The 26,556-nt window shown below is 41.2% G+C and overlaps 2 protein-coding genes across 2 annotated transcripts in view; both read left to right on the top strand.

Moving 5' to 3' along the window:
• Positions 1-9,613: 9,613 nt before the first annotated feature.
• CST7 (cystatin F) lies at positions 9,614-19,390 on the top strand. Its single transcript, XM_060760924.2, has 4 exons — positions 9,614-9,789; positions 14,847-15,019; positions 17,544-17,660; positions 19,218-19,390. The coding sequence occupies exons 1-4, from the start codon at positions 9,720-9,722 to the stop codon at positions 19,293-19,295; spliced, it is 438 nt and encodes a 145-aa protein (XP_060616907.2). The 5' UTR covers positions 9,614-9,719; the 3' UTR covers positions 19,296-19,390.
• Positions 19,391-26,136: 6,746 nt separating this feature from the next.
• Positions 26,137-26,556, top strand: part of GSR (glutathione-disulfide reductase) — a 33,296-nt gene continuing 32,876 nt past the window's right edge. Inside the window, exon 1 of the mRNA XM_067463958.1 lies at positions 26,137-26,412. Coding sequence (XP_067320059.1) covers positions 26,158-26,412 — 255 coding nt within the window. The 5' untranslated portion in view covers positions 26,137-26,157. The remainder of the gene's footprint in view (positions 26,413-26,556) is intronic.

Below are 26,556 nucleotides of genomic sequence, written 5' to 3'. Positions count from 1 at the left end.
GGGACCGCCTCTCCTTCTCCCATCATCGGAGGTCACAACGACCAGCCCAACGTGACTTACTCTATATACTGGGTCCTAGAGAAGTGCACTTGGAAAGTACCAGACGCAGGACTTTCTCTATTTCTGCCCCTGCCTTATGGAATTCCTTGCCTCCCTATATGAGAGCCATGCGTGACTTAGGGCCTTTTACTCTAGCACTTAAGACCTGGCTTTTCACTAGAGCATTTGATCTATGTTAATCATTAATTTCTGTATGTATGTATTTTTATCTTTTACAATTTAGCTTGTAAATCGCCTAGAGCATTTCGAATGTAGGGCGATCAATAAGTAATTAAATATGATGATGATGATATTGGCTTCTTTTCTCACCAGGCTAAACTCACAGTGGCTTGGATCTCACTATCCACTGCCTTTCTAAATTGCTCGATAACAAGGTCCTGGTTAAAGTATTCAGAGTGCTTGGTAGCTGTTTCTGGGCTCCTCTGTATCTCTAATTGTTTGCATAGCCGATCAATAGAATCTCAGGCTCCTGCTACCTGTGGAACTCTCTGCTGCAGTACTGAGTTTATTAATAATTAGAGCCACCGGGAAGTGGGAGCATGGTCGACATCACTTCTAATTGCAAAAATATATACAAAGTAATGAAATTTATGCAGAGTCTACAGGCCATAAAGAACTGAAAGAGCTCTTTGCAAACATTTCTAAATTCTCTAGAGAAGTATTTAGAGTAATTAGGTCCATTTGTTTCAAGTAGAATAAAAACACAGGGATCACTATTGTTTTCAGGAAAAAAATGGAATTGCCTCCTTTTTTTTTGGACACGATCTTGTAGTTTTAAGAGCTCTATTATGGTGGGTACTAATTCCACCAGCAAAACATTTGCAGTTTCCACCAGGTAAATGTGTTTTATGCTATATTCAACTAGTGTATTTGAGCATACTCTAAAAATGGCTTGTGGTTTCCGCATCAGTGCAGCAGCAAATCTGTTTTGTGTTTTAGCTGGAATTTTAAAAGAATTACCCAAGACACTGGACCTTGTCCCCAAAATAGGTCCAACACTTATGATAATACTGTTGAAAGTAGATTGAAGAGGTCTACCATAGGTGGGACTATCCAGCAGGATGGCAGGGAAATAAAGTTGTTCAGATTCAGAGGCACCAGTCAAATCTGCAGGCACCAAATGCCAAAACAACGGACAGCATTATTTGGGGCATTAAGATCTGTGGCTGTGAGAAAGTACTAATCTTTACAGGAACGGGCACACATGACTAGCTTGGGATTACAAGTAATTTCAGTCGAAATAAATGTTTCATGAAGCTTTAGCTATTTTTTCATACACTTCAGCTAAGTGTCACTTTCTGCCTAGGCTAGTAAGAAAAAACTTATTCATGGATTACTCCTGTTGCATGGAAGGAGCAATAGTGCCCTCTCATGGAGTGTGCCTCTCCTTATAGAATGTATACTTGTCCATAATATATCGGTTTACCTTTTGGGTATGGAGGTAATTTAATCTAGTAGTTTCTTCTTTTCCTTCTATAACTGGGTCTGCATTGTTGTTGTGTGCCCTCACGTTGTTTCTGATCTATAACAACCTTAAAGCAACCATATTGTGGGTTTTTTAAAAGCAAAATTTGCTCAGAGGTGTTGCCTTTGCCTTTATCTGAGGCTAAGAGAGTGTAACTTGAACAAGCTGGAGCAAAAATAAGCTGGTAGGCAATGTAGTCAGACTGAATAAGCCTCTGTTCCTGTTGTGTATGCTCATACATTTCAATTGTAAGACATCGTTTGGTCGTAAGGTTTTGACAGTTCCCGATTTGCAGTTAATATGTTAACAACAACAACAACAACACTGTTTTCTGCTCTTGCAATGTTTTATTGCATGCAGGTGGCTTCCGGATCAAAAAGTAATAAGCCCATCATTTTGAGATGAGGTAGTTAATAAAAACGACAGGCCAGCGCTGTCACCAATTGCAATGAAGGGTGCTTCTTACTGCTGCTACTACTAGTAAGAACAACAGGTTGTCAGAGTGCAACAGAAGCTTTGAAGCAGGCATGTAGCCGGGGGGGGGGGGGGGGCTTAAGGGGCTTCACACCCCCCCCCCGAAATTTGGTGGTCCGCGAAAAGGCCTTACTGGTACATTATTTAAACTGTTATGTTTATTCATATCATGATCTGATCACCATACTCAATATATCCCATATGCATGGGGGTATTGGGGTAATGATACAAAAGGTTTCCTAGGGTAGACCCTCTTTCATTCAGACTCAGCCCCCCCAAAACTCAGCCCCCCCCTCCGAACCCCCCCCCCTGAAAAAAACTCAGCCCCCCCCCTCCCCCCCCCGAATCGAAATCCTGGCTACGGGCCTGCTTTGAAGCTTAGAAGGATGGACACTTCTAAGCTTCAGTAAAAGCAAACATTTAGCTTTACTGAGTAGAGCAAATATATAGCACACATTCGCATTTACATCCAACCAAACAGACAGAAACAAGACAAGACACACTGAAGTAAGAAGGACGAATGAAACCTTATCTCTGGATCCTCCCTACGCATTCCAGGCAAACTCGGGGTCACATCTTCACAGCTCATTAAAGGCTTGACTGTTTAACCCTTTCAGTGTCAATATACTCTCTGCTAAAGCAATCCGGTTACATTCACAGGCATTGCACAAAATTACATTTAAACATTCACATTACATCAATCTTACATTAACACAGGTATGGCCAGTCAAGGCTATGAGGCATAAGAGACACACACACACTCTCACGCACAAGGCAGGACAGTGGGATGCTACCACCGTATATAATATTTCTCTTTACAAACATTTAATAAGTTTCGTTTTGCTGCCACCTTCTATTGTTTCATAGGCCACCTCTTTGCCAGAATGTTTATGAAGATATACAAACTCTTCAGTTGAAATAAAACAAGAATATGTTGTTTATTTTGTTCTTAAACAGTCAAAGCACGTAATGGTTCCAATAAAATGTTAGGCTTAACTTTACAGAGAATGGTCTTTAACTTGAGTTACTTAAACAGCAAAGTTCCACACACAGGAATACAAACAGGTTATTTTTAACCTTTTGAATCCTTTTTTCCAAACCAGCCTCTAACGCTATAGAAGACTAACTATTTTCCTCAAAGAGATATGTTTTAACAACAGTTCCCCAAACCCTTCCTTCCTTCTCATTTAAAACTCCTAACCTAACCTTTTAACATCACATTCCCAACTGACCATAATGGCTGCCTTAGCGTCTTCCTTTCCCCTTTGGCTCCGTCCATCTCCAGTTGCTGAGCAATTCCCTCCAATTTCATCAAGTCAGGCCTGTTCACTGTTCCCGCACCAACCCTTCAAGGTAGGCCAATCCGTTACAAGGTGCAAATCTCAAAAACTACCACTGCAGCTTTGCATTTCAAGTTAGTTCATACCAGCATCAAATAAGCCCTTTCTCCTAAATCCTTGGCAGAATTTCTGGTCAATCAGAATTCTTCATTAGAATAAGAAACTCTTTTAGAATAGGTTTTGTTTTGGGTTTTTTTGGAGTTGAACAACCACCTTTCAGTGACGCTTTAGCTGTGGTTTCCTGCATTGACAGGGAGTTGGACAAGTGTGAAATTTGTGCTCACTAGGTAGAGAGGAAAACATTATGTGTTATCAAAAAAAATCAGTCTCCCCACCTAAAAGATGGGCTCAACATGAATTCAAAAGTAAAATATATTATTGGCGAAGTTTTGGAAACAGGAAGATATCCCTACCACTGAAGAGTGGTTAGGGAAACTAAGAGAAATAAGAGAAATGGACGAATTAACTTTTTTCTTGAAAAAGAATACCGGGAATCCGATAAAGAGGACAGATTGGACTCTATATGAAAACTACGAAAAGGAAATAAATAAATAAGAGGAACATTATGAAGTGGATATAATGGAAATACCATTGAGGACACAACACCTGATGGAGAGATGGAAGTCAATTTTTATCTTATCTTTTTTTTTCTCTTGTTTTTTTTTTAGTATTTTTTGGTGGACTTGGGGGTAGGGGATGTACTTCTTACTTTTTTCCTATTTTTTCCTACTTTCCTATCATCTTTTCTAATATTCTCCCTCTTTCGATGTTATTTTTAAAATTTTAATAAAAACTATTATGGAAAAAAAAGTAAAATATGAATTTTAATTTATTTTTACTTTTATAGAGTTTTGCAATCTCAAAAGAGTAGTGTCCCCGCACCCCTGCTCGGGGTACAGAAGACTACACTTTCCAAAAGGGATCCACTCACCTTTCACAAACAGATCCCCTCAGAGGAGCTGAACAATAAATGTTTTTATTGTTTTATGTATGCGTATATGAATTCTTGTCCCGGCATTGAATGTTTGCCATATATATGCTGTGCTCCGCCCTGAATCCCCTTTGGGGTGAGAAGGGCGAGAATATAAATATTTTAAATAAATAATAATAATAATAATAAAAGAAATGGGCATCCATTAACCCCAAGCTTAAATCTACGTCACAGTCTGAGAGCTGTGCTTTTATCCCACCTACTGTGAGGTTCGAGCCACCAGGAAAGAACAATGCCAGCATGTAAATGTCCTCATGTATGTTGGGGTTGGTAAATGTAAATAAGCAGATAAGCAGAAGCTTTACCACAGTTTCTAAATCAAAATAAACCCTGAAGTATAATAAAGTGTCACTCAGATTTGTGTACCAAGTAACAGTATCTTTGTTTCAGTTCAAGAGATCAAACAGGGCAACAATATACACAGAGAATAGAAGGAAATAAAATCGTACTTTTAAATAATCTTTAAATATGCCTCATGCCTTAAAAGATAGTTGTCAGCTAGCACTCTCTTCACTGTCTAAGATGAGAAATGGCAGTTAGAACCGTTAGTTCCAATAGCAAGCCAGAGACAGCAGCCAATCAGAACTCTGGCTCCTAACACACTCAGCCAATCAGCTGCTGACACATGTCTCTCCGATTAAGCCACCACATCATGGTGTCTTTTACAAATTCTCACAATGTAAAGTAGTTTTCCAACTTCCCAAGGGGGGGTTGGAGATGAGTTACTGCCAAAGAATGGTGCACAAATTAGTTCTGAAAACTTTTAATTGAACTCTTTGTATTTACATAAAAACTTATTGAGTTTTCTGGAGCTCACCCTTTGTGTAAACTGTGCTGGGTAATTAATCTAATCACGGATTGGTCTGCATGTCCGCATTCTACCTGTCTGCACTTTGTTAGGATTTGAAAAGAGATGCCATTATGTAATGGGTTAGCTGGAAAGGGGTGTGTCAGCAGCTCATTGGTTGAGCGTGCCAGGAGGCAGTGTTCCGATTGGCTGCTGCCTTTGGGTAGCTGCTGAGACCAATGATTCTAACTGTCATTTTATCATTTCTCACTTTGGACAGTGAAGAGACAGTGCTGGCTGCCAACTGTCTTGAAGCTTGATCATTTTAAAGCATGAGGCTTATTTTAAAGACTACTTTAACATACTATTTTATTCCTCTGTTCTCTGTCTGAATTCAAAGAGACTGATGTATATATTGTTATCCTGTTTGAACTTTTGAACCCCACAAACAATCTGCTCCATCCCTATCTCATCCTGATTTTAGTATTTTTAGTATCTTAGTTTTTTCTTGTACATGTGGCCTGCTCATTGTTATTTTATTTTATTTTATTGTGTATGATTTTGCTTTATCATTTTTGTACTCATATGTTGTATGTATTTTACTGTGTTGTTATTGTGTTTTGGTTTTACTTTATTGTAATATGCTGTTGGGCTTGGCCTCATGTAAGCCGCCCCAAGTCCCCATTGGGAAGATGGTGGTGGGGTATTAAATAAAGATTATTATTATTATTATTATTATTATTATTATTATGATACTGTTACTTGTTATACAAGTCTGAGTGACATTTATTATATTGCAGGATATATCTTGGTTTAAATACTGTGGTAAAGCTTCTGTTTATTCACATTTACCAACCTTCACACACTTCTCGGGTGGACCCTCCAAATAACTCCAATTACAAATCCACAAATTGCGATTGTTAATTTTTGTCAGGTATCTCTAACACCTTAGTAGAGTGCTGAAAAACATCTCCATGCAGAAATCCAGCCAGGATCCTAGCACCCCATTTGTGTCATGTAGGAGATCACAGAACACCAAAGATGCCAAACACAGATGTTCTTTCCAAATGCAGGAAGACTTTAACTTCAAATATATTTACAGTAATACAGAATGTACATTTTTTTCTCTCTCTCTACTCCAATTCTTATCAGAACCTCATCAAACCATCATCATCGAGCACACGAGAGTCACTTGCCTTAGTTTATACCCTCCCACATTGCATCAGCCACTTCCCTGTCATGGTGACATAGTACTTTTTCACGTGGCTAGGCCTGAGTGATTAAGCCTTTTACCATTTCAATATATCATGTATTTTTACAATCCTGACAAAACCTTGACCACATCAGGAGGAATCCCCAGCCAACGGATGCCCAGATCCTAGCTGTGTCGGCTTTTCAGCCAATCGGGGAGGGCAAGGGTATTATGAACGACTGTCAGGATGAATAAAGTGTCCTGAACTTTGCTGCATTCTTTATGTTGGATCTTTGAGAGCACAGTCTCTGTATCGAACGTCCTTTCTAGCCAGATTTAATAAACAGCTGTTCCTGTTGCCTTCAAATCTGGCATGTGTCTTGAAATTGGATCATTGGCAATAGCGGAGTATGCCGGGTGTGAACCCACCTTTTGCGGTTAACTGAAATTACTCATTATAACTTTGTCTTGACCCAGGAGTCCAGTAGTGCTCTGGAAATGGACTTCAAGCTTGTGGAACATGTAGCACCAGAAGATGGACTGCACACCTTTGAGACTGGGGGACCTCCATACCCATGTTACCAGACAAAAATGTATAGCCCCTTATCCTTTCTCCAGCAATGAGTTAAAAAATGTCTTTTGGAGCTGAACTGGAGAAATTGCAAAATTTTCTTGTGATTTTTGAAAATGAAGCCTTTGCTTTGGATTACAATATTATTCTGTGGATCCCAGTAGTCCTCTCAGACTATAATAAACCTTTATTTAACATGATGACCTTGTTACAGCTACCTCTTGAACTTCAGTAACTTGTAGGACTTTCATTATGGAATCATGCCAATTCATGGATTCATGTGTTTCAATACAACCTGCCAGTATGAATAAATCTTTGTGTGCTCATTCATGTTATTTGAATATACACACTTTGCTTTGTTTTGCTTCAGATGTAAATACTGAGCCCTGTTTATTTCAAATATTCTTTCTTTCTTTTCATAGTTCAGGAAGGATATTGACAAGCCTGAACATGTCTTTTTGAGCAGGCCTTCCCAAATGTGGCATAGTTATACGAAATCATGGAACCACTTGACAATACAATTGAATAATGATTTGACATGGAGACGCTGACGATAATGTTTTTAAGGCATTGTATGTTTTTTTGAATATTCTTATATTGTATGCTAATGTTTTTAACAGTATTTTATTATTGTTTTACTTGTTATAATTGTTGAGGCATCAAATGGTTGCCAATTGTAAAATGCTCTGAGTCGCCTCTGGGCTGAGAGGGGCGGTATATACATGTGGCAAATAAATAAATAAATAATCACCTGGCATGACTATCAGTTCACCAAAAGGTCCTGCCCTGTTGTTCCACAATGACATTTCCCCTTTCCTGGGAACAGACTACTTCAAATCAAAAATCTTTATTATGTTTCTTTGTCCAAAGAAACTAAAGTATACAAAAGCGTATGACCTAAAAGAAAACTGGATTAAGCTTTTTTACAGGTGGCACTTAACACCCCAGAAATTGGGGAAATTCTACAGGAATTTAAACACAAAATGCTGGAAATGTGGGGAGACAGAGGGCACCTATTATCATATGTGGTGGCACTGTAAAAAGGCCAAAACATATTGGAAAGGAGTTCAGGAAAAATTACAAAGCATATTGAAGATTAAAATACCACTGTCCCCGGAAGTATTCCTACTGGGAATTATGGATGAGAAAATAGATCAAAACATGGACAAACGCATATTTCTTGCTGTAACAGCAGCGAGAATATGCTACGCTAGATACTGGAGAAAGGAAGAGACTCCCAAAGTGGACGAATGGGAAGTGAAACTTATGGAAGTGAAAAACATGGATAGACTAAGCTACTTAATTCAGAAACATAAAGGACAAATAGAAAACGAAACAGACTAGGATATGATAGATGAATACTTTAAACAAAAATGAATCAGAACTAAAGTTGGGAGGAAAGAAAATTCTATAACCCGAGGGAGAAATAAAAGAAGAGAGAAAGAGAAGATGGAGAAAGAAAGAAAGAAAGAAAAGGGATAACCCCGCCGAAGACACCAGGAAGACAGACCGAAGGAAGAGGGGAACCTTGCTCTTTGTTTCATACCTTTTAAAACACTCTTGCACTCTCCTTTCCGACTTTTCCCTACCTCCACACCTACACCCTCTACCCTATCCCAAAAACCACCTTTCCCCGCCCCAGTCTAATCTATTCCCCACTCTTCCCTCCTATCTCTCCATTCTTTGACCTGTTCTACTTATACTGTCTTACTTACTTTTAACTCTATTGAACCTTTTTAACTATATGTATTTTAAAAAGTGAATAAAGATATTTTTTTTAAAAATCTTTATTGCGGTCATAGACCAACATAGAACAGGCTGCTTAATGCTGTCAGCATGGACGATATTCCCCTTTTTGGACTCACTGAACAGCAGCGCTAGAGGCACTGGACTCATTCTCTGGGGACTCATATTGCAATTATCTTCACAATAAAATCCATGGGACCTGATGGCCCCCTTTGTTTGTCCCTCAGCTGGGACCCGATAATCAGAACTCTTCACACTTTCTTTGCCTACTGAGCCAGCCTGCCCCCATCAGCCATTGGAGAGTGGGAGTCTGTTTTGGAAGTGGGGAACACTCTCTGATTGGCTGGCAGGCACCACAGTCCTGCCTTGCCAGGGAATCCTGCCCAGCTGATCATGACATCAGTGGAGCTCCACCAATCACAATGAAGCTGGCTCCAGCTGGGGTGGGAGCAGGAATTTCAAAGGATTGTACTGTATAAAAATATCTGTTTTTCAATGTTATGGCATCTCAGTTTCCTTTGGCGGATTACCACATGCAGGCATCCATTTTAGCTGACTTGAATAAAATGCCTTGGTGGCTTCTTCTTCAAGTTGACTTTCTTGATTTGGGAACATTGGGGTAGCTTCTTAGTCTCACCAGGTGCAGGGATCCACAGGCGGCCTGCTGCCGGTTCCTGTATCCACATCAGAACTTGGTATCCGTGCTGCAGGCTTTGCTATCTGCGGCCCGGATTGCACTATCCACAGTTGTTTTAAATTGCTCTATTTCCTTCCTGCATGAGAAGGGGTTGGGCTAGTTGTGGTTTCTTCAAATTCTATGATTCTATTGAATTAAATATTAATTATTTTTTAAAATTCAAATATGTCTGAAGGAGTTGTGATAAGCTGAAAATGGGAATGGAGCCCAGCCTGGTTGGGATCAGGGGCCGAGCAGCATTTCAATTAGATTTGCATATCTGCTCTCTTCCTGACCAGTGGGAGTTCTTGAGCATGTAGAGGAAAGAAGCCCCACTTCCTCTCTCGAGTGCAAGAAGCGAGGGCTGGTGCAGTGCAAGCTTTGCCTTTCCATTAGCTGTGTTATGACGTAGCAGCCATGCTCTTCAGGGGGACTCTGATGATCCTCTGCATTCTGCATCTAAGTGCTGAGGCCAGGACTGCATTTGGTAAGACTGAGCAAATGCTTTAAATATTCTCTTGCAGTATTTCCATGCATAAGCCAAATAGGTACCATTGAAGCTTTTATCCTTCTAAAATCCAGGGTGATATTTGGCTTTGGGTGGATCTTAATTTTTTTAACACCCTTAATTTTGCCTTCAAACTGAGGTTGTTGCAAAGTTTGTATTTAACTAGCATCTTTCAGATGCATCATTTGAAGTCAGCATTAAAGAATACACTTGGTTTCCCTGTCACTTTTCCTCCTTTGCTTCTATGAGCGGCAGGCTGTTAAGCAGGAAGAACTGTCACCATCCCATCACTACACAGGGAAAAGCCTCTCCTACAAAATTGGGTCTACCAAGCTTGTCCTAATGATATAGTAGCAAGCCTGAAAATGCTTGTTTTTCACATTTTCTCGCTGTTCAGACATGAATGTCCAAAAAAAGTGAGTGCAGAAAACAAGATAAAAAGTCTGCCTGTTGCTAGATAAGCCTCACTCTTTCCGTTGTGGTTTCTCTTCAAAGTGGGGAAAGGAGTTAAGGGGGATTAAAATAAGATCAAGCACACGTGTGTTTGTGTGTGTGTGTGCATGTGCGTGTGCGTGCTTGCGTGCGTGCGTGTATATAGTAAAGGTAGTCCCCTGACATTAAGTCCAGTCATGTCTGACTCGGGTGTGGTGCTCATCTCCATTTCTAAGCTAAAGAGCCAGCGTTGTCCGTAGACACCTCCAAGGTCATGTGGCCGGCATGACTGCATGGAGCACCGTTACCTTCCCGCCGGAGCGGTCCCTATTGATCTACTCACATTTGCATGTTTTCGAACTGCTAGGTTGGCAGAAGCTAGGGTGTATATATATATATATATATATATATATATATATATATATATATATATATATATATAATGTTTTATTGAGGGAACCAGGGGGGATGGGAATGAGGGTGAGGATACATAGTGAAGATAAACCAGTGTTGTAATTTCTGTATAGCCTAAAATAAAATACATTCTCTAATAGTGAGTGAAAATAGGAAAGAAAGAGAGAGAGAAAAACAAAAACATTGTGACCTCCTTGCTCCTGCGTCACAGTCCACTACCATTTCCCCCAGATCAGTATATGATAAGCATTCAAAGGGAGTGTTTAAATAAAACAATTTTAACTTTTCCACGTGGAAGGGATATTGATGTTATGTAGAGCTTAGCCAAGTTCTCTCTCTACTTACTATAGTGCCTAAAACAGTGTTTCTCAATCTTCTCAATGCCGCAAACCCTTAATACAGTTCCTCATGTTGTGGTGACCTCCAACCATAACATTATTCTTGTTGCTACTTCATAACTGTAATTTTGTTACTGTTATGAATCATAATGTAAATATCTGATATGCCTGATTATTTTCATTCACTGGACCAAATTAGGCACAAATACCCAATACACCCAAATTTGGAAAGTGGTGGGGTTGGGGGGGGGGGCGTGATTGATTTAGTCATTTAAGAGTTGTAATTGCTGGGATTTATAGTTAACTTACAATCAAAGAGCATTTCTGAACTCCAGCAATGGTGGACACTGACGTTGAATTTGGGAATTGTAGTTCACCTACATCCAGAGAGCACTGTGGACTCAAACAATGATGGATCTGGACCAAACTTGGCACGAATACTCAATATGTCCAAATGTGAACACTGGTGGAGTTTTGGGAAAATAGACCTTGACATTTGGGAGTTGTAGTTGCTGGGATTTTATAGTTCACCTTCAATCAAACAGCATTCTGAACCCCACCAACAATAGAATTGGGCTAAACTTCTCACACAGAACCCCCATGACCAACAGAAAATACTGTGTTTTCTGATGGTCTTTGGCGATCCCTCTGGCACTCCCTCATGACTCCCCCAGGCCTCCCAACTCCAAGGTTGGGAGCCCTGGGCCTTGAGAAATGCTGGCCTAGAGCCTCCCAGTCACTTACTGGGTGTGTTTCCTGAGAATATGAGTTGTAGTCAATAAATAACTTTTACACACTCCAATGCATGTTATTAATGCTTTTATGGAGATGTCTGCTCATGATTAGGAAGCTTGGCATCCCACCAAGGTCCATGTTATCATTTAGAACAGTGGTTCCCACCCTGTGCTCCGGGGACCACAAGTGGTCCACAAGAACAAAAATAAGTCCGCAGCCTCACCATTACTACACCGTTGGCTCAAAATCACCCAGCAAAGAGAATGACTGGTCTCACGAAACCCTCTTATAGTGCCAAGGCAACTGGGATGTTGGGAGGGGACTCCCCACAAAAGATTACTACTATCACATCAGCTCTAGATTATTAAATATGTTTTTTTGTGGGCAAGCAGATGGCGACCACTGGATGGCATATGTTCTGTATCAGAAACTAGAGCTGATGTGGTCTATCCAATGCAGTTTTCTGAATCAGCACCCCAAATAACCAAGCCAAACTTAAAGTTGACCAAAAACTCATATGTAACCCTTTTGGTATTAATGTTCGAGAGTGGTCTCTGGTCAAAGTGGTTCTTGGTCAAAAAATGTTGGGAACCACTGATTTAGAGAATGGGATTGAAAAACTTGAAGAAGCCATGGGAGAGTATTAGTGCTTGGATATTACAAAAGCTGTTATGACAAAGATTTGTGTAGATTTTACAGTGTGGTAGAGAAAGTGGCTCCAATGCACAACCACAGTAGCATGGAAGCATTTTGCTTTTGGAGTAAAAAAAAATTATGGATATACAGCTCCCTGCTATCATATGTGGAGTGTCTGTCTTCCTATCAGTGCTTCCTGAAAGCTTCACTATTTTTGCTGCTCTAGGATTGTGAAGCACTTGAATTAACACAGCGATTTAGCCATTTATAGGTCACTAGAAATATTCAGAACCAAAAACTAAAAAACAAGGATATAAGACCTATTTAGGCGTAGTTATCGTAAGCTTCGTTGGGCTGTTCACACATTTTCTAGCTTGGATTTTTCATACATGTGTACTTATAAATTTCTACAGCTAATTTCTGAAATCTCTAGCTTTAATCAACCTTTTAGTTATTGAATGAATGGGAATGCGGGCACATTCTATGGCAGTGTCCAACGGAGAGCCTCTGCAGCCTTCTCAGCAGTAATTCAGCTGTCCATTTGCTTTCCAATTAAACAAGGGCATCAACTGGAGCTTTACAGCCACCAGGATGCTTGCCTAAGATGTTCTTTGAAATCCGAACTATTGATGCAATGCTTCACTATTGTGTTTGGAGTGAGCAAATGTCATGCTCATTCCAAACACATTTCCACTTTCAACACTACACTCTCCAGTGAGTCATTTGCCAATAGTAAAGCAACATTCAACCACAGAAGTTTTAATTGTGAAAGGAAAAACTGCTACTTCCTTCTCATGTGGCAACAGGTTTGAATACTGCCTGTTTTCCCTCCATTCCAAATTCACTAAGTAACAGGTAAATTTAATGGTATAGGTCAGGGGTCCTCAAACATTTTAAAGAGAGGGTCAGTTCATGGTCCCTCAGGCTGTTGGGAGGCTGGACTATAATGTGCCTTCAAGTCATTTTAGGATTAGGGCGACACTAAGGCAACCCCATCACAGAATTTTCTTGTCAAGATTTATTCAAAGGGGATATGCCTTTGTCCTCATCTGAGGCTGAGAGAGTCTGACTTGGATAAAGTCACCCAGTGGATTCAGAGCCACAGTCTGAGGTTCAAACCACTAGACCACACTGGGGTGTTGTAGGTTTTTCCGGGCTATATGGCCAGGTTCTAGGGGCATTTTCTCCTGACGTTTCGCCTGCATCTATGGATGCTTGCCATAGATGCAGGCAAAACGTCAGGAGAGAATGCCTCTAGAACATGGCCATATAGCCCGAAAAACCTACAATAACCCAGTGATTCCGGCCATGAAAACCTTCGACAATACATTAGACCACACTTTCTGAATTCTTCCCATCTCTTTTTTCTACCTACCTTTATTTCACACTTCCTTCTCTTCCTTCCCTCTGTTTCCTACCTACGAATCTTTCTTTCTTCCTTGTTTCTTTCCCTTCTTTCCTCTTTTTCCTATCTTTCTCTATTTTGGAGGGAGCAAGAAGGGGGTGTAGAGGATCCCTCCAATTTTAGAGGGAGATAAAGGAAAGGAAAGGAGAGTTAAGAAACAAGAAGAGGTTGCAAAGGATCCCTCCATTTTGGAGGGAGATAGAAGAGAGGAAAGGAAAGGAAATAAAAGGAGTAAGAAGAGGGTGGCAGTGGTGGTGGGGTACAAATGGTGGCAGTGGCATGCCTAAAGTTTAGGGCAAAGATGGGGGAAATGACCTTGGCAGGCCAGATCCAGCCCACGGGCCTTAATTTAAGAACATAATTGGAGCATGCTGTCTGAACACACCCAGTCCTGTCTAATCGTAGAAACCATATACATACCAGCTAGCACTTCGATGGGAGACCACCAAAGATATCTAGGTAGGGCTGGGAAAGAGTATAATGTAAGAGAAAGACAAAGTCAGTCTCCAGCATAGTCACTTACCCACTGCCAAAAACAGAGGCACCTCCAGAAAAGAAGATATATTGTTGTTTCCATCTAATATGGAACTGTAAGCCAAGTCCTGTCCTAACATGCTGGTTAAGACACACACACAATCAAGCAATCAACTGAAAATGCTGCTAGTTTTCAGGACTGCCCAAGGTACGCCAAAGAAATTGAACCCTTTCCTCTGTGTACAAGCACAATCCCTTCCCTTAAAACTGCTGTTTATCTTGGAAGAAAATCTCTAGGAAAAACCCATCTGTGCATATTAAATGCAAAGGTGTATTTCATCACATGATGTATCATTTAGCTTTCTGTCCCAAGCCCTGACCAGACAAGTGTTTACAGAAATATGACAAGGAATACACACAACATATTTCTAGTATCTTATACATGTAAAGTTGTATGGCCTATGGATAGCTGGGTTTTTTTTTCTTTGCTTCCATGGGGCTTAATGGATATTAATACCTAAGGAAATGAGCCTTGTGAAGAAACATGTTTTCTCATAGACCTGTTTCTAATGAACTGCTCCTTTGCCAATTGTTTTTAATAGGCACAGATAGAGAGTTGCCCAATTCAACAATTAAACCTGGATTTCCTATCACTGTCAAGACAGATGATCCAGGCGTTCAACAAGCAGCTAGATTTGGAGTGTACAGATACAACAACCGTTCCAATGACATCTTTCTCTTCAGAGAATCCCACATTAGCAAAGCCACGCTGCAGGTAAGACTTGTCGAACTGTTATGGTAACAAAGGTAGTAAATATTCTTAATGACCAAATAAGTGCAATGGTTGCCCTCTCCTTGCAGCAATAAAAGGCAACATACGGTCGGCCCTCCACATTTGCAACTTTCACTTTTGCAGATGTAATTATTTGCAGATTTGATTCATATGTTCTCTCTGGGGATCTCTAGGCCCTCAAGTCTGATTCTCTGCCAGAAACTGATCAGAGCATCAATATCAAGGAGAAAAGCCCACAATAACTGCTTTGGTTTTCTGAGTCCACACTCAGATAATGTTGGATTTTCTGCCTTGATATTCTGGGATATAAGGCTGTGTGGAACGGCCCCTAGAGATTTCTAGAGAATACTTTTCTAGGCATTTGTAGGACCTCCGGTACAATTATATGGTTAACTTCTGATAGAAGTCCATCATAGAATGTGATTGTAGGACTTAGGGATTCCCATTTGCTGTTTCCCCACTTTTGTGGGAGTGTTGCACACTTAACCACAGCGAATGTGTAGGATTGACTGGACTTGTGGAAGACAGCTCATGTATTATCAGGTTGTATTACCAGTATAAGCCTAGTGGGTAGCAATATGAGTTACTGTTTACACTGATTCACCTGCTTTTGCAACTGTGTTGACATTAAATAAACTCATGCAGAAGGGAGCTGTACTCTGTCACTCATATGAATGGAAAACCAGGAATGTGGCCCAGAGCTTCATAATACTTGGCTTGAGGTGGACAATAGATAGCAGTGGGGTGGGGATTAGGGAACCACCCTTAGATATCACTTGTGTCTTGTGTACTGGCACGCTAACTTCTGTATACAGAAGGAGGGCAGATAGCGGCAACTACAAGTACTTATAGCCATTACTGATTCTATTAATAGCCTGAGGCAAGGGTGTTAATGCGTAAAGGAAGAAAGTGGATGAAGTGGGGTCAGGCGGAATGGAAGATGCAAGAGAGATGAAAGGGCAAACGAAGAGGTGAAGAGAGAGTGGGTATGATAGTAGCAGCCCCAGCATTTCTTCTAGTCGGCCCTGGGAAGGTGGGTGCAGGACTACTGTGACTGTGGGAAGAAAGTAAATACAACCCCCCCCTTTTTTTAACTTTTTTTTTAAATGGACCAAACACCTTTATAGAAATCTCAAGGTCCTCCAGCATATATTTGTCATCAACTTCTGCTGGAAGCTGCCATAGAATTGCACTGGAAGACTCAAGGCAGTGGTTCCCAACCTTGACAAGGGATCACTTGACCAGGGACCACTTTGACCAGGAACACTCTCCAACATTAGTACCAAAAGAGTTGTTTTTATTTTCCTCATGTCAGGAGCAACTTGAAAAATTACAAGTTGCTTCTGGTGTGAGAGAATTGGCCGTCTGCAAGAACGTTGCCCAGGGGATGCCAGGATGTTTTACCATCCTTTGTGGGAAGCTTCTCTCATGTCTCCACATGGTGAGCCGGAGCTGACAGAGGGAGCTCATCCATGCTCTCCCTGGATTCAAACCTGCGACCTGTTAGTATTCAGTCCTGCTGGCACAAGGGTTTAAGCTACTGCACCACTGGAGGCTCAAAAAGTGTCATAAATCAGTTTTTGGTCAACTTTAGATTCAGTTTGGTTATTTGGGGTGCTGATTCAGAAAATTGCATTGGATAGACCACATCAGCTCTAGTTTCTAATACAGAAGATAATACCATCCAGTAGTCACCATCTGTTCACCCACAGAAAACCATATTTAATAATCTAGAGTCAATATGGTAGTAGTAATATTTTGTGAGTAGTCAGCCTCTTCCCTCCCAACATCCCCGTGGCCTCTGCACTATAAGAGGGTTTTGCTAGACCTGTCACTTTCATTGCTGCATGGTTTTGAGGCAACAGTGTAGTAATGGTAAGGTCATGGATCATATTTTAGTTTTTGCGGACCACTGATGGTCCATGGACCACAGGTTGGGAACCACTGCTCTAGTCCTCTAGTTCAGTTTATCGAACTGTGCTTTTCAAGGTGTTTTGGACTTCAACTCCCACAATTCCTAACAGCTGGTAAGCTGGCTGGGATTTCTGGGAGCTGAAGTCCAAAACACCTGGAGGATCAGTATGAGAAACACTGCTCTAGTGTAACTCTGATCAGCTTCCAATGGATGTGGACCAGAGTGCCACACGGAGGACCTAGAGAAAACATTTCAATTAAATCTATGAATAATACAAAAACATAAAACCTAAAACATCTCTACTTCTTATTTCAGCCTAATGACAATATCAGTCTGATCTCAAAAGAGCAACACTGTTGTGCCTTTGTAGCTCTCAAAGGGAATAGTATAAGTAATATCGATGTTAGTAGGGTGATGGTCTTATATACTGGAAGAGAAATAACAGGAGAAAGAATACAGACATTGCAAGCATAATATGGTAAACACCAAATGATCGGAAGAAACTGTGACTTGTGTCTGGCTTTGTGGGTCCCTCTTGCTAATTTGACCTCATTGTGTGCTGTTCAGTAATGTGAAAAATGCTTTCTCTAGGTGGTAAGAGGCTTGAAATACACAGTTAATGTTGATATTGGCCGGACTGTGTGCACCAAAAGAACACACCCTGACTTGGATAGATGTGCTTTCCAGAGGAACAAGACATTGAGACAAGTAAATTGGGTTTATGCTTTCCCTTGCCTTTTTTCATAAACTACTTTGGAAGTACAGCTTTTATTGCTGATTGTGTGTGTGTGTGTGTGTGTTATGACTTAAAATTTCCATGGATGGGAGTCTACCATTAGGAGTATTCAGTGTTAGAGGCAAAATAGGTGAACAAACTGTAGGATTGTGGCTTTGTAAAAAACAAAAACAAAAATCTGGAAACTGAAACATAACTCACCAATTTATCAGCCCAGAATTTAGTTTTAAGTAATATGTTAAAATACTTCCAACTACAAAAAAAATCAAGTTAATCACAAATTTCTTCATTTTGACAATATTGCACAGCTGGAAGTGGGATGGGGGGAGTAATTTTGTTGCTTTTTAAATATTCAGGACTCAGTAAAATCGCTGTTCAACTAATGTGGAGTTCTACAGAGTACAGGTAGTCCCCGAGTTACAAGCATCTGACCTTCAAACAACTCATAGTTTAGAACAGGGGTGAGACAACAGGAAGTGAGAAAATTACCCTCCAAAAGGGAAATTCACTCAACTCTTCCAGGAGTGAATTTCCCTTCTGGGGGGTTTATTTCTCTCACTTCCTGTTGGGAAAAGGTGTCTCCACTGAAGCTTTATCGCCACTCCTTGTTTCAACAACAAGCATTTTTTTTCCAAAATCCAATCATCACAGAGACAGAAAGTGAGGTGAAATCTTCTGGCCATTTTAGTTACCCTAACCTGGACATCTTCCAGTTTTTCAATATCCTTCTTGAATTGTGGTTCCCAGAACTGGACACAGTGTGACTCCAGGTGAGACCTGATCAAAGCAGAATAGAGTGGGACTATGACTTTCCTTGATCTCAACACTATATTCCTGTTGATGTAGCCTAAAATCACATTGGCTTCTTTAGCTGCTCTATCACAGTGTTGAGTCATATTCAGATTGTGATCTTCTGGAACTCCTTGATCTCTTTCACATGGATCAGTGGTTCTCAATCTGTGGGTCCCTAGGTATTTTGGCCTTCAACTCCCAGAAATGCTAACAATTGGTAAACTGTCTGGGATTACTGGGAGTTGTAGGCCAGGTTGAGAACCACTGGCATGGACTGTTTGCAGGTTGAAAACAACTGGCATGGACTGTTTGCAAGCCAGGTGTCATCCATACTACACCAGTGCATTTTTATTTCTATCACCAAAGTATAGTACTATTCATTTCTCCCTTTTGAAATTCATTTTGTTAGTTTGGGTCCACTCTCTAATCTGTGAAGGCTGTTTTGAATTCTGATCATATCCTTTAGGTTATTAGCTATCCCTCCTGATTTGGTGTCATCTATGGCTTCAATTTCCTAAGAGGAGAGATTGCAACAAGCCTCAATTTTATCATGTTGAGCAGAAGCTAGTGGAGGAGTTGCACATGGTGACCACATCTCTTTGCCCTAGGTTTGCACAAGAAGAGAGTTTGGATGGGTGCATATTCTGTTCTTTGTAATACAAGATACTGCAAAACAAATGCCAGCCTTCTGGGTTTTGTTTTTGGTCTGTTTTAATCTTTCTTTCTTCTCAATGTAGACATACAGTTGCTATTTTGAAGTCTGGATTACACCTTGGCTGCACAGAGTCCAAATACTAGCCTCCTTGTGCCAATGACCTCTCACCAATGAAGACTGTGAGCACTGCATGTTTGTCCTTCAACAACTGTTCAATGGCTAGTGGTCAATAAAGACACTGGATTACAAACAAAAGAGTGGGTTGTTTGATCATTGCTAACACCATCTGCATTTTGACCTTGAGGAGGGCTGTATAATATGTCATCCTTTTGACAGGATTGGACTGTATTTCCCTTCAGCCCAAGTCAGCACGGCCAATAATAAGGGAGAATGGGAGCTGTAGTTTGACTGCATCACGGAAGATATATTTCGCATATCAAATCCAGAGTATTTGTTATGGAATACTTTCTTCATCATTGCAATGATGGCAATATATGTAATCCTCCTTTCACAAAGCATGGATCTTTAAATGAGATGGTATCGTATGGTATAATAATGTGGGTCTTGATCCCTAATAATAATAATAATAATAATAATAATAATAATAATAATACACTTTATTTATATTCCACTTTATCTCCCCGGAAGGACTCGCAGTGGATTACAGTATATACATAAGGTAAACATTCAATGCCTTTTACACAATGAACAATGACATACAATACACAAACAAGGTAAAGGCCTTCCCCTTTCCATCTCTGATGTCTGGATCAACTCCAGCCTTGTTCCACTTTTCCATGCCAAGGAGCCTGCTGACCATAGGCATCTCCAATCTTGTTGCCGGCATGTCTGCATGTCTTCATGGGGCACCCTTTTACCTTTCTGCCGAGGAGATCTCCTTGCATTACTGCACATGCTTTCAAGCTTCTAGGTTGGCAGAAGCTAGGGCTGACAGTCAGGAGCTCACTGCAGCTCGCGGCTTCAAACTGCTAACCCTCTGGTCAGCAGCTTTTCCTGCAGCTAGCGGTTTAGCCCACAGTGCTACCATGGCTCCTTAAGTTCTATATGGGTATCATGAAAAATTTGGCAACAGCAAAAGGTTTATGAATGCCACCCATTTACACAAATCTGTTCACAACAATGTGCAGCATTTACAGTGGACTCTTCAGAAAAAGTTTAAGAAGCTGTCTGGTAGGAGAATTAATATAGCTGTCTTCTGCCTATGCCGTGAGTAATTATTTATGTGTCTATTTAATATGTCAAATACCACAACTTTGACTTTGAAGTTGAATAATACAAAGATAATTACAGGGCATGTTATTTCACCCCTGAAAGGAAGTTGTAGCCATTGTAGAAGTGGAATCGAACCAAAAAAGGAGAAGTCAGACTTGTGGTATAGCATGGACAAGAGTCCAACAGGCTGAGAAAGGCAGTATACAAATACAGTAAATAAATAAATAAATAAACAAAATAAGGTTAATAGGGAAAATAGTGTTAACGGCATAGGAAATTTTAAAGTAATGTTTCTCCAGATTTGTTGTATAAAGACCTTACTCCGTGAACTCAAGGAAATAATCCACAGAAGAGGCTGCCCTCCACTTGAGTTTCTGATTTCTTTTTGTAATTTGTCTGCCTTTTAAAAAGCTGTCATTCTAAGCAAAGCTATACAACTATTTCTGGAAATAAGACAGACCCCTTTGAAAAATATGGATTGGCTTTAAACATAATCATATTGATGTGCTTGGACTAAATATAAATGGTCAGTCTTCAAGGCAGCACAAAATTCTGTGTTGTCTGCTCTCGAAGCCACAAAAGCACAATTGCTTCATTTTGGGCTTGTGCAATCAGGGTAAGCCTTGACCCATTTCATGTCCCAGCTTTCGGTGGGGGCCTTGATCCATTTTTGAGAGCCTCCCGAAATCAGGAGGGTGGATATCTGGAGTGCTACACATGCACTCTTTCCAAGGCAAGGAGGTTGCTCACAAAAAGCAGACAAGGAGCTGGGAAATTAAGCTGTATTGAACTTAATTTCATACTGGGAGGGGGCTTCCCATTACGTGCTCCTGAAGGTAACAAAAGTATCGAAAGAATGAATGTAACAAAGGAAAACGGATTCGTGCACAATTCTACTTCATTTTGAAACTGTAGTATTCCACATAACAAAATTATATATATAGGTCAACTCAAAAGGTCAAAGGTCAATTCTAAAGGTCAAACAAAATGTCAAGTCAAATGTTGACAAAAGGTCAAAGGTCAAACCAAAAGGTCAAAGGTAAAATCCAAAGGTCACAGGTCAAACAAAAGCTGGTTTCTCTTCAGATTGTATAAATCAACAAAAGGTCAAAGGTAGAATCAAAAGGTCAAACCAAAAGGTCAAAAATCAAACCAAAAAGGTAAAATGTCAAATCAAAAGGTCAAAGGTTAAATGTCAAATCAAAAGGTCAAATGTCAAATCAAAAGGTCAAAGGTCTGATTGGCTGCCACTTTCACAGGACACTGTGACCCCTACAAATGATGGACCTGGACCAAACTTGGCACACATAACCCCCATGATCCACTTTACGTCCTACTGTGGTTTGGGGAAGGATGGACCAAGGATAATGGAATTTGCAGTACTTTGAAACGCTTCATCACCCACAGACCACTGCGGCCCCCAACAGTGACAGATGAGGATCAAACTTGGCACACAGAGTCCCCATGAGCATGACACTGTGACACACAGACTCCCCATGACAGCTGAAGTTTGAAGGAGGGCAGACCATGGATGATGGGACTTCAGTACCTTAACTCACTTCCTGAGAGGTCAAATCAATGGTCAAATGTCAAAGGTCAAATCAAAAGTTCAAAGGTGAAAGGTCAACTCAAAAGGTCAAATATCAAAACAAAGGTCAAAGATTAAATAAAATGTCAACGGTCAAATCAAAGGGTCAACAGTCAAATTAAAAGGTGAAAAGTCAAAGATCAAATCAAAAGGTCAAAAGTCAAACCAAAAAGTCAGAGGCCAAAGGTTAAATGAAAGGTCAAGGTCAAACCAAAAGGTCAAACATCAAGTGAAAGGTCAAAGGTCAAAGCATAAGGTCAAAGATCAAACCAAAAGGTCAAAGGTTCAGGGGGCGATATTTGTGGGGCAATGGATGATGGGACTGGCAGTTACACTCCTCAAAAAGGTCAAACCCAAAGGTCAAAGATCAAGATCAAATCCAAAGGTCAAAGGTCAAACCAAAAGGTCAGAGTTCAAGGGTCAAAGGTCAAACTGAAAAGTGGATGTAAAATCCAAAGGTCAAAGGTCAACTCAATAGGCCAAATGTAAAAAAAGATCAAAGGTCAAACCAAATGGTGAAATCCAAAAGGTAGGTCATATCCAAAGGTCGATCAAACCAAAAGGTCAAAGGTTAAATCAGGTCAAATGTTAAACCAAAAGGTCAAAGGTGAAATCAAAAGGTCAAACCAAAAGGACAAAGGTCAAAGGTTCAGGGGACAATGTTTGTGGGACAATGGGTGATGAGACTTGCAATATTTTCACTCACTTCTTGAAAAGGTCAAATCCAAACATCAAAGGTCAAATCCAAAGGTCAAACAAAAGGTCAAATGTCAACTCAAAGGTCAAATCAGATCAACGGTCAAACTAAAAGGTCAAAAGTGTGACATTTGACCCTTGACCTTTTGACATTTGACCCCTGACCCCAACCTTTGAATCCTGACTTTGACCACTGCGATCCCCAGCAACATCAGATCACAACCACACAAAGCCCCCATGATCCACTCTACATCCTGGTGCAGTTTGAAGAAGGATGGACCATGGATGATGGGACTTGGAGTACTTTCACTTACTTCCAGAGACCCACATGAATGACAAATCAAGAACAAACTTGGTACACAGAGCACACATGACCCACTTTACACCCTGGTTCAGTTTGGGGGATGATGGATGATGGGTATTGCAGCACTTTCAAACACTTCAACCCCTAAGGACCACTGTGGCCCCCAACCTTGACAGAACAGGACAAAAGTTGGCACACAGACCCCATGACCCACTCTACGTCCTTGTGCTTTTTGGAGGAGGATGGATCATGGATGATGGGACTTGCACTACCTTCACTCCCTGAGACCACTGCAACCCACATGACTGACTGATAATGATAAATCTTTCACCCCTGATCTTTAATCTCAAACCCCTGGCCATCGACCTTTGACCCCAACCTTCGACCTCTTGACCTCTGACCTTTAACCCTCGATCTTTAATGTATTGACTTCTGAACCCTGAAATATGATCTTTGACGCTGACCTTTGACCATTTGACTCCTGGCACCCGGCCTTTTGACCCCTGCCCTTTTGACCTTTGACCCTGACCTTTACCCGTTGACCCCTTACCTTTAACCCCTGACTTTTGGGCTTTCTTTTGACCTTTGACCTTTCGACAGTTACCTTTTGACCTTGGAGGTGCCTCCTCTGGGCTGATGGGAACTCACACGGCAAAGCAATAATGTGACCCACATCTTCTTGTGAAATACCGATTATGCTTGAAATTTCCTTCTTAGTGATACGACGATCGTTCTGAATCAATCTGTCAACCTTTCGCTTGTGAAACTCGGTGGTTGCTGTCACAGGACGTCCAACTCTTTGTTTATCACGCAAGTCAGATGTTCCCACCTCAACATCTTTCAACTTTCTCGCCCAACAACGTACAATACTCACATCAACACAACCACCATAAACAGCTTGCATTCTCTGATGAATCTCCTTTGGGGTGACACCTTCTGCTGTCAAGAATTCAATTACACGTTGCATAAGTTGCATTGACCAACCATCTACTCAGGGTTCCATACTTTGCACTTTAACAACACAACCATTCAATGCTAAGGCTTCCCACCAAAATGGAACTGTAGAGGAGAGTCTACTGAACAAGCCAGTACTTGCTGCTGGCTTGTTCAGCTTGCATTCTCTGATTAATCTCCTTTGGAGTGACATCTTCTGCTGTCAATAATTCAATGACTGCACATTGCTTAAATTGCATTGCGCAGGGTTTTATACTTCCCACTTTAACAACACAACCGTTCAATGCTAAGGCTTCCCACCAAAATGGAACTGTAGAGGAGAGTCTACTGAACAAGCCAGAACAGATGGCATACCAGTACTGCCATCTGTTGAGGAATTACGAAGGTGGAGGCATTACTTTTCATTCAACCCTGGTATAATATGAATATCAATATTCCTGCAGAATTCTGGTGAGGCTGTGAAAGGCTCCTCCCTTAACTTGGACCACTCCTTTCCTGCTCAGAGGAAAGGGAGTGGAAAGAGCAGAGAGTACCAAAGGTGATGCTTCCTCGAAAGGCGGGGATTCCATCCCTAACCCCGCCTCTACTAAATTTAGAAGGACATGGAATCAGATATGGATGGCATTCTTACCTCTGGTATGAAGGAGAGAGATTAAATAAGGCATTCAATAAACATGTAATTAGGGGAAGCTTAATAGATGTTTGGAAAAGATACAAATTAGGGATGGAACCCAAAACACCCCTGTGGCTGAGGCCAATAGAAGCCATTGGGAGACCCATCTGCAAGGATGATGTCAGAACATATGGGGAACTACTTATCAGGTCCAATGGCCAATGGGCACTGAGGGGAAAAGAAGAATTGGGTATTAAAGATTGGTTCCGATATCATCAATTATATGAAAGATTCAAAAAAGACGAGAAGAGGGGATTTGCTTCCAAAAAATCAGATCTGGAAACTATATTAGATAAAGGGGAAAAAGGATTAATAGCCAGATTATACAAATATATTCTACACTATAATTTGGAAGATAATCGTGTTAAAACCCCCATGATCTCATGGGCAAAAGATTTAGGGAGAAGCATAGATTTTGACATCTGGGAAAACCTGTGGAACAATGGCTTTAAATTTACAGTGGCAGCTTCAATTAGAGATAATGTATACAAAATGTTCTACAGATGCTACATAACTCCAGCCCTCCTAGCCAAAATGGACAATTCACAAACAGGATCCTGTTGGAGGTGCAAAAGAAAGAAAGGGACTTTCTTTCACGTATGGTGGTCGTGTGAACTGGTGCAGATCTATTGGAAAAGAATAATAAAGGAAACAAATAAAATGATTTACAACAAAGTAAAAAAGAACCCAGGGATGTGCCTATTAGGGATATTCAGAGACAGTTTAGAACAGCCAGAGAGAGAAATCTGTTTGTACAGCTTTGCGGCTGCACGCATTACAATTGCCAAAAATTGGAAAGGGGAGAAAACATTAAGCATTAAAGATTGGAAGGATAAATTGTGGGATTATGCACAGATGGCTAAGATTTCAAGCAATTTGAAATATGAAAATAATGAAATATTTGAAAGAAACTGGAAGCTGGCCTTAGCATACTTGACGGGAGAGCTAAAGAAATAAAAACAAGAGGAATTTATTGAACTACAAGTATAGAGGGTTAAATAAGTTGTGCATAAATCCTGCGTGGATTAGTGATGGAAGTCAAGGTGGTGGGTAGCACTGGGGGTGGGTGGAGGGGTAACTGGATGGAGGGTTGTTTGTGTATGTGTGTTTGTTTGTGTATGTGTACTTTTTTGCAACATTTATGGTTGGTGTATTATCTTTTCGAAATAAAATTTAATTTAAAAAAATGCTAAGGCTTCCCACCAAAATGGAACTGTAGAGGAGAGTCTACTGAACAAGCCAGAACAGATGGCATACCAGTACTGCCATCTGTTGAGGAATTACGAAGGTGGAGGCATTACTTTTCATTCAACCCTGGTATAATATGAATATCAATATTCCTGCAGAATTCTGGTGAGGCTGTGAAAGGCTCCTCCCTTAACTTAGACCACTCCTTTCCTGCTCAGAGGAAAGGGAGTGGAAAGAGCAGAGAGTGCCAAAGGTGATGCTTCCTCGAAAGGCGGGGATTCCATCCCTAACCCCGCCTCCTTTCCCAGGGAAGGGTCTTTCGTGAGAATGACTGATGTGTGCGTGGCCAATCACAGCGTGGTGGGCGTGTCCAGAAGGGAGGCGGGATGGGGCTGCTGTTGCTGCTGCTGCCGCCGCGCCTCCGCCTCGCCGCCTTCCTCTCCTCGCCTGCCGCTGCCAAAGGCAAAGCCCTAGCCATGGCCCAGCTGCGTGCTTCCTCCTCCTCTTCTTCCTCCTCCTCCGCCGCCTTCGACTTCCTGGTGCTGGGGGGCGGCTCGGGGGGCCTGGCCTGCGCCCGGCGCGCCGCGGAAATCGGGGCCCGGGTGGCCGTGGTCGAGAGTGGAGCCCTGGGAGGCACATGCGTGAGTCCCGGGAAGGGGAAGTGGGGCGTCTGCACTGAGGAAGCGAGGCATCGGGTTGGCATCGCCTTGTACTGCCAGCCTTCCTCTGCTTTCCCAAGTCTATGAGACCCCAAGGGCCATCCAGTCCAACCCCCTGCCCTGCAG

This window comes from Anolis sagrei, chromosome 2, assembly GCF_037176765.1.
Source record: "Anolis sagrei isolate rAnoSag1 chromosome 2, rAnoSag1.mat, whole genome shotgun sequence".
Lineage (NCBI taxonomy): Eukaryota > Metazoa > Chordata > Lepidosauria > Squamata > Dactyloidae > Anolis > Anolis sagrei.
The sequence above is the reverse complement of the archived record's forward strand: the minus strand, read 5'-3'. Positions and strand labels throughout refer to the sequence as shown.